The sequence below is a fragment of the Hirsutella rhossiliensis genome (assembly GCF_020360975.1).
Source record: "Hirsutella rhossiliensis strain HR02 chromosome Unknown scaffold00002, whole genome shotgun sequence".
NCBI classification, from domain to species: Eukaryota; Fungi; Ascomycota; class Sordariomycetes; order Hypocreales; family Ophiocordycipitaceae; genus Hirsutella; species Hirsutella rhossiliensis.
Window position 1 is genome coordinate 1,277,457 of NW_025408668.1, and position 8,553 is coordinate 1,286,009.

General features: G+C 54.1%; 1 protein-coding gene across 1 annotated transcript; it reads right to left on the bottom strand.

Annotated features, from left to right (window-relative positions):
- Nucleotides 1-1,181: 1,181 nt before the first annotated feature.
- On the bottom strand, nucleotides 1,182-2,597 carry HRG_01684 (uncharacterized protein; the record flags this gene model as incomplete). Its single annotated transcript, XM_044860155.1, has 2 exons — nucleotides 1,182-2,335; nucleotides 2,414-2,597. 2 exons carry the CDS (start codon nucleotides 2,595-2,597, stop codon nucleotides 1,182-1,184), a joined length of 1,338 nt encoding a protein of 445 aa, XP_044723788.1.
- Between the last annotated feature and the right edge of the window lie 5,956 nt (nucleotides 2,598-8,553).

The following is an 8,553-nucleotide window of genomic DNA, read 5'->3' on the forward strand; positions in this document are numbered from 1 at the left end:
TGGGCGATTTAGGTTGCCACAGCGCTGGCCAGGCCGTTGGCTGGCCTTCTGCCGACTCCAGCCCAGTCTCCGCCCGGGCTGCGATAATTGGGACAGTTCTCATTGAATGCGAGAAACTGGCGCGATAATGTGCGAGATTGTTAGGGCGGCACGGACTCGGCTCGGGGGGCTCTCTGTTGGCCATAGACAATGCCAGCCCGTTCATAGAGCTTCTCTACCTGTAGTAGTCCACCTCCCTACGGGCCTCCAAATACGCCTCATTCTATCACTTTCACTCCTGTTCTAACAGGTAGTGTCAGACTCTGCTCGGCCTGCATGGCACCGAACCTAATCCTCCTCCCGGGGTGACTGTGTCGGACCGGCGGCTCTGCGTTTGCATTCGGAACGCTGTACCCGTTGGTCAGAGGATGTTACTCTCTGACTTGTGACACTTTATTCACCAAATGGTGTTTTCTTGCTCGCTCTCCGAGCAAAACTGTCCGTATAACTTGCCTGTATGTTGGCGGACTCCTTGGCCGTGAACCGTTAACTGCTCGAGTCCCCTACTGTTGTTGTTGATAGGCGCGGCATATGCCAACAAAGGATCTAGCTGCGCGAGACATGATCCGCCATTGCTGCAGATTTCCCATCGTATCCGACGTGAGCTTGACTGAGACCCATCCTCGGATTTATGGCATCATGCAGCCGCCGGTGGAAGCGAGCCTGGTTGTTCGCCTCCAGTTCAAGACACTCGCCTACTGGCTGCGTCGTCGCTCTTCCGACCCTGAGACCTTGACTGACGAGCAGGCCTCTCTGCTCGTCTCGTTTCGTCTTACTTTATACTCTCAGCTCTCAGCCCAGTGCCGGCACGACTGTATCAGAAGTCGGCAAGTATACAGCCCCGTGATCGATGCCACAGCTGCATGTGTCCAAGGATATAGATTAATGCATCCATCTCGAGTCCCGCTATGTAGAGAGTGGCTTCATCTTTTGGCTTGACCGCCAAGCCGTGAAAACGGGCAAATAGTTAGACGAAACATGCATCCAACCCCCGTCAACCCCGACATCATTGTCCGTGCCGCCAGGGCAGCCCCTTGAAGCATCGGTCCATGATGCATTACATGTAATTTACACATAAGCCCCCTCGTCCACTCATCAACGCGTTGCCTCCATCAAAGGCTCTTCATCCAAAAAGTCATACATCAATCATAACGCGCGGGCTTTTCTTCATCCACCACATCCAGCCTCGATGCTGCGACGGTGTTGGCCCATCCATCAATCCTCGTCATCTGATGCTGGCTATAAGCAGGTGGTGGCGGCCGCCCAACCCATCCCTGCACGCCGGCATCCAGCCTCGACCAGTCGCCGGCGGCCGCCGAGGCCATGGCCGAAGGCGAGCTCGGCAGCTCAGCAATCCAGGGCTGGGCTTCGAGTTCGGCCGGCGGCGCTCGCTCCCGGGCGCTGCCCATGTCGACGCTGCTCGACACGTCGGACAAGTCGCTCAAGGCCCGCGCATGGCGGCCGCCGTACACGGGAGACGATTCATGGCTCGCATGGCTGATGGACGGCGCCGGCATGCCCCGATGCTCGCTATACGTGGCCGGGGACCGTCCTGAGGCGTGGTCATAGTAGCCCCTTTCGGCAGGGGTCGTGGGCGTCTGCTCCGTCAATGCCAGCTCCGTGCTGCCGTGGACAGACGGTGGCTCGACTCTGCCTGGACTCGGCCGGGTGCGGGACGTGCAAGGGGTCGTCACGATTGCATCCACGCTCATGGCGTCGGCGTCCCAGTCGGCCTTCTGGAGATTCATGGTGTGCGAGCCCGATGACATTTCGGGCTGCCGTCGCCCCTCTTTAGCCGTCGAGCTGTTTCTCCGGAATCGCTTCCAGAGCAGAAATGCGGCGAGGAGAACGAGGATGGCAAAAGACACGCAGCCGGCGACGATGCCGCCCAGTTGTGCCGGTGAGATTCCGCTGTTGCTTCCCCCTGGAGGCGACACCTTGGGAATGGCGGCCGGATAGTATTTGAGCACTTTCTGGTCCTCGCTGTCCATATCTGGGTCCACTTCCGGAAAGGCAGTCGGTGACGCGGGCGATGCCAAGGCCGTGGCTGTCGTGGTCAGCTCGGTAACGAGGCCCTGCTCCGTCGTTGTGATGACCATGGTCCTGGTCACGGGAGCTGCATTTGTCGAATAGCATTGGTCGACGGCACAGCCCATGCCATTCGGGCAGCAGCCGTAGTTCATCGACGAAGGACACAGATACTGGCTCGCGGGACAGCCAAATGTGTATGGCGAGCCGGACGGAGGCACGCAATTGCCGGCTCTCTGACACATATAACCATCCGGACAGCAACCGCCTGCTCCATGTTAGCACTGAGACTGGTATCAGGGCATGAGCCATAAATGGGACAAGATAGAGAGGAGGCTGTAGTCACCTCCATACACTGCCGCGCAGGCATACCATCCGACCTTGGTACCGCACGTCGATGGCCCCTTTGTTGTCGCATAGCAGCTCTCCCTGGCACACTCGTAGTTTCCGGGGCAGCAGTTGCCGCCCAGGCTGCTGGGACACAGCTTCATATCGGTGCCGCAGACATTGCTGGCGTCCCTCGGGTGCATCCGACTGCGCCTTGTGGTCTGGGCCCCCTTGCCGATGCGATGGATTCCGTCAGGGCCCCCGGGAGCCTTAGATTTGACGACTGACGCCAGGAGAGCGAGAAGGAGGGTTTGGCGCATCGCTGCTGCTCATGATATGTCGCAAGCCTTCCGTCCGCTGTGGACGTACGGGTGTCGACGGCGAGAAAAGCTGCGGAGAAGAAACGCTGCGTCCGGCCGGCCGGGTGGAAGTGTTTTCGGCTGGCTCGCCGCTGTCCGAGCTTCTAAGATCCCAGAACAATAGTTTGTCGGGACTGGTCGCTCGCTTCTCACTATGCTCCAGACTCATATGCTGATATTGAACACTGAAGTTGGAACCCGTTGCACGCTCCGTTCGAGTATTTTCTTCGGGGATTTGGATGGTGCCCAGGTTGCCTGATGTCAAGTCGACATCGTCTCGTTCAGACCCGGACCGTGAGATCGTTCTGGGATAGCTGAGCGGGGCTAGAGGAGGGGACAAGATCGACGCTCGGATCTCAAGTCGCTCTGAGCTAAAGTTGCCAAAGTAAAAGCCTTGGGTGTTGCCTGGGAGCCGAAGGGTGCCAACCAACTTCGATCCCACAAATCTGGGCATCGTTGCGGAGAGCTAAGCCTGTCGAAGTCTGTCATGTAGCTGCTGGCTATAAGAGATCCCATCGTTTCAGAAATTACTATCGAAACTTGGAGGGGAATAGGATGATACTATGTAAACGCAAGTCAAATACAAACCGCACCCTAGGACCCCACGAGAGGCTGAGCGGAGACAACCCGGTTCAAAGAGGCCCGGCGACTGGAATAGACGGGTGGGGACATGAATACGGAGAGAAGGAGAAAATGGGACATCCATGTTGGGCATACGTTGCTGACGTGCGTACGTTGTTTTGTCCGCAGCTATCGCGCGAGCTGCTCCCAGGCGAGCGGCGCGTCATTGATCTTGATGAGTACGGCGTGGGGACACAAATCCGCTGGCTGAGGGTGATACACTCTGGTGCCACACACCCGGTGTAGGGGCTTGTCGTCCCGCGTGCAGAAGGCTGGTCTATGCCGTGCATCGCGACGGGACAGGGGACGGCAGCTGAGACTTCGGTCCGACGAGGACGGAAGACTGGTTGGCATGGTAGGGTTTCCAGGAAGAGAACGAGGCTGAGGGACGATTGTAGTGGTAAGAAAGGAGTACCCTTTTGATTCACTCATTTTGATCCCTCAAGCCCAGTTGTCTTGTCACGTCGATCTGTAGAAGAGTATGATCTGCCCCTGAGTGTCAGCGCAATAGCATCATGGAGAGCGTTGACGAGGGAATTAGCAGTCAACCCAAGCATCTGATCACGAGAACAAGTTGACGCGAGAGGAAAAGAGCTTACTTCAATACTCGCGAGGCCAGCAACCGATCCCGCGGCTCCGTTCCTGGCAGCAACGTCAAACAGCGGGTTCCCCTGGCCGTCGCTCGTGTTGATGGGCGGGTGTGCTCGTTGGTTGCACGATTACGCATGCGGGCGTGGATGTGCGTCCCCATGTGCCAGAGACCACTGTAAGTATGCACAATGCGCAGCACGGGCCGCAGCCAGTGCGTTGTGAAGTGACGTGTGATCGTGCAAGGTGGTCGACTATTCGATGATGCTTCTGCTCGCCTACCAGACTCGGGACACTTCCCAGCTCCACATCGAAGCCTGCCCCTCTTCTTCTTATATTTATCTTAGATGAATCCTAGGTGGACTTGGTCCTCGTAGCTTCTTTCTTGGTTTTCTGGCTTGTAGGCTGTATGGAACGACTTCAAGTATGCACCAACATCAATACGCCTATCGCAGAGCAACGTTGCAGAATATGGTCACGGCTACCCAACACAAAAGGGCACAGGCCTCACACCCTTGATCTGCAGAAGATCTGCAGTTGAACCAGTCGCAGCTTGTTTCAGCGAGAGTGGTGGCGACGTGAAGCACCAAGCTGCTTGGGTGACGTTGCGAGTAGTGCTGGGCCTTCGTGGCTTCATGTGCACCGCCTTGTTTTATAGACGCAGTGGTAAATGGCCTGACACATAGCTGCATTGTGCTTGGTGCAGGAGTGCCAGGAATCCCGTGCTGGTTCCTGATTTATGTCTCGTGTCCGAAGCGCCTTCACCCTCCATATCGTGGCGAATCGAGAAGCCAGATCGCCACGTGCTGCCGTGAGCCACATACAAGTGAGCGCTTGGAAACATACGATACATGTAGTTGAAGCGTTTGAGTCTCCGTGGGTTGCTGGCCTAATGGCGCTGATGAGCTCGCGCAGCGAGTCGGCCACTAGAGGGGGAGAGGCAACCCTTTGCCTGATGCTTGTTGGCCGATGGGTAACGCAATGTCGCCCCTCGCGACGGTGGAGAAGGGTGTTAGCAAACTACATTAAACGCTGTTGCTAGTGTCGTTTGGTGTCAGTCGAAATTCCTGTATTCCTCAGTGAATCCGACTGGATACCTCATCTCCAATGCCTGGGACATGTGACCAGAGAATGAGTACCATGATGCAGCAAGATTAGAAAGCACTCGAGAGAGTATGGTTTGCTTATGATCTTGGAATATTGAAGTTGCACGTAACGGAGATTGTTGATCAAGACGTTCCAGTATCGTCACTGATCTTGCTACTTGTGTCCGGCTCAAGATCGAGATATACGAGGTGGGAAACAAATAAACCATGTACGTTACGAATACTAGAAACCACTGGAAATTGTTCTTGATACTTGATGTGCATGAGCATGTAATTATCCACTCTCATCCTTGGATCAACAAAGTGGCACTTTGTACGCATATAAGTAGCCTGCCCGAAACCGCGGAGGGGCCGAGACACGGTGCTTTGGCATTTGCCTTCTCGTCTCCGTACCGAGCTTTCATTTTCCTCCTTCAACGGCATGACACGAAGACTTCACAGTACCCGATCCGTTTCGAGGCCGGAACGGGCAGGGAGAACGCTGAACCTCATGCAATCGTTTTGGTCTGCGCATTTTCTACCATCACTCAACCATGGCAACACGTGGTTCTGTCTGTAGCACTGACCCGTCTCCTCTCAAAGGAAAGACTCAATCTCTTGGATCGCCACCAACTCTATTATCAGCGTGGTACTCTTCATCCTCCAAAATCAGAAAATTTGTCCTGCAGCTTTGATGAAGATCTCTGATCTCGGTCGTCTCACCGAGGGGGAAGACGAAGGTCACCTTCCGAATGCCAATGCGAAGGGACCTGGAGAAGGACTGTGAATTAGTACGATCGAACATTAACTCGGATGCGAAGACTACAATGCCCTCAAGACGCAGCGTAAAGAGCGTAAGCGAGAACTTGGGAAGAAGTCACAGCAGTGCGAGAGTTTGAGAGCCGTAAGGTGGAAGGGGTATGTGCGATGTGTGATCTCTGCAGAAGGGAGAATGGAGGATGAAGCACCCCGTCTTCTCAACACCGTTGCCAGCAAGAAATTCTATCTACATTTAATCCATTCGTCGACTTTGGAGTATCTCGGCTTTTTGTCAACGAACGCCTGAACGTTTCATTCGTATAGCGAAATCCTGCTCTTGGAAGACTAGCTATTCCCATTTGTCAAGAGCAAGCCACTCGATGATGAAATATACTTGAAATTCAGCCGGCACTGCGATTTTGCAGGCTTTGCGCCTTTCCTTCCGGCAAGCCTGGCGTAGGGAAAGATGGAGAGCTTCGAAATAGAGTAGGGGCTTGCGTATCAAGGTCTTGGCCACACTATTCGTTCATGGCACCATACGGACAGATGGGGCAAGTGGACAGAGCCGAGAATCCTGACGCCCCAGAATTTTTCGTATCGAATTCCCCTGAACTCCGAGGAAACGAGGGAGTGTGGGTCACTAGATAGGGTAGGATGCTCCAACTCGCTGCGCAAGACTTGGTCTGGATTGTACTATTTGACGCTGTGAGGTTTTATAAATCAGGAGTGGTGATGATGGAAGCTGCGGGTTGCCTGCTTGGCTGGCGGCAAGCATCACAATATCTTGTTACTTACGTCTCGGTGCATTTCCACCGCCGCCTTTCTGTCGACTGCTATTCCAGCTGTTCGAACTCGTGGCGAGATATTGCATTGCCCCGGCATGGCTGCTTCCACTCTCTCCCACGAGTATCGAAACTCTGATTTGATGGTAGGCCCCCGACTCTAACCAGTCAAGTACTCCTGCGATCGATTATATGTTTCGAGAAACAGCCTGTAGCTAGTAATCCGCCTCGGAATGCTCAATGAGAGCCGAACACATCATTTCACTTTGTTCAGTACCAGTCAGCAGAGGGTTTACTTGAGATGCAGAAAAAGTTCTTTTCGTGCATAAAATTACACAACTCAGCTATAGATAAGTCTACGGCTGTCTACTGAGAAAGCTGCAACGAAACCAAAAAGCTCAAGGGTTGAACAGCCATAATTGAGTAGGAACCAGAGCCCATTAGACGTTCGTTGAAAGCAGTCATGTGGCCGAGAAAGGCTCTGCATGTGAGAGCGTCGAAGCTACCCTATACCCAGTTGAAACACAACCAGTCATTCTTGGGACCAAAGAATACGGCGATGCAGAGCGGCCGAAATAGTGAGGTTTGGCTATTAGCACGGCGGCGGCTCTCATTTCGGGCACATATAGTATGTATATTGATTGCTTCAATGTCTCTCTATCGTCATCGACCTCGGAGAGCACGCCTGTTCACGCTTGATTCATCGTCAGAGAACATGTGGACTGCCGACTTTCAGTTACGATAGGGCCGATGATGAAAGACTTATCGTAAGTCGACTGTGCTTATAATGACGATCATCCTGATCACTGTGCTAGATAATATGTTGCTCCGTGTTGCATGCTGATGGGTAAGCGCAGCTCCCGAGTGCAGGAACTTTTGCTACGGTGTTAGGTTGACGATGCCAGCTTGATTGTAAGCTTAGCCGATCTGCATGAGTACATCAGGGTCAACTAATTTAGTTGGAATGATAGTCTTGGCCTGCGAGAGAGTAGCATGATGCGTCAAATCCGCTCCTTTCAACCTCTTCCGCCTCATGAAATTTGACTCTCGTTTTCCAATGGCATGCAGCTTGCTTGGACAAGCTGCTCGAACCGCTTGCCTTGGCGATCGGCTCTACGATGCCAGGACGCACAAGAGGACGACAAGACAGCCCACATGGTCCACGATGAATGCTATTGGGAGTATGCTAACAAGGGAAGTGTCCAGGCTTGGCCATGACTTAGGCTATGTCTTACCGCTCGATGGCCAAGCCAAGAACTCCGCCTCTTCAGTGTCACGGCGACCATTGCAAATCAGTGTCACGACGTGCCTTTCAGATGTCCGAGGCGTGGCGCGTTGGCGCCCTGTTTGCAGCTCGAGACCAGACGAAACTCATCACGGTGCAGTCCACGACGGATCTGGACTTCAATGTTGCCTTGAGCTACCACCGCCATGAAGCGTCTCGCTCGCTCATCTCCTCGGACTGAGAAATGAGCTGGTGCAAGGCGGTGGCAAACGACGGGGTGAGAGAGAAAGAGGGAGTGACTCTCGGCGCGCAGCAGCCATCGAGATTGTGCTCCACGAAGAGCCGCCGGGGCCCAAGACGATGCCCAAAGACCTGCCCAAGCAGACCGTGGCGGAGCCGGAGGCGGCTGCAGAGCATCCCCAGCAGCGAGCCCCCTGGCCTATCGACGGCCCGGGGTCGGTGCACAACTCCACCGCATCATCAACGACTCCTGCTGTCCTTAGATGCTCCCCCAACGCCACACGCACATCAGCCTCATGCACACAGCAGCAGTGTTGCTAATAATATAAACAATACGTATATTGGCAATATGGACCCCTCGCAATATTATTGTATTGTCAAGAGGTGCGTATTGTATTGCGCAATATGGCATTGGTCCATATTGTATTGTATTGCCAGTGACCAAATATATTGCCAGTAAAACAATATATCCCGTATATCCCACGTGACCCTCATTATTC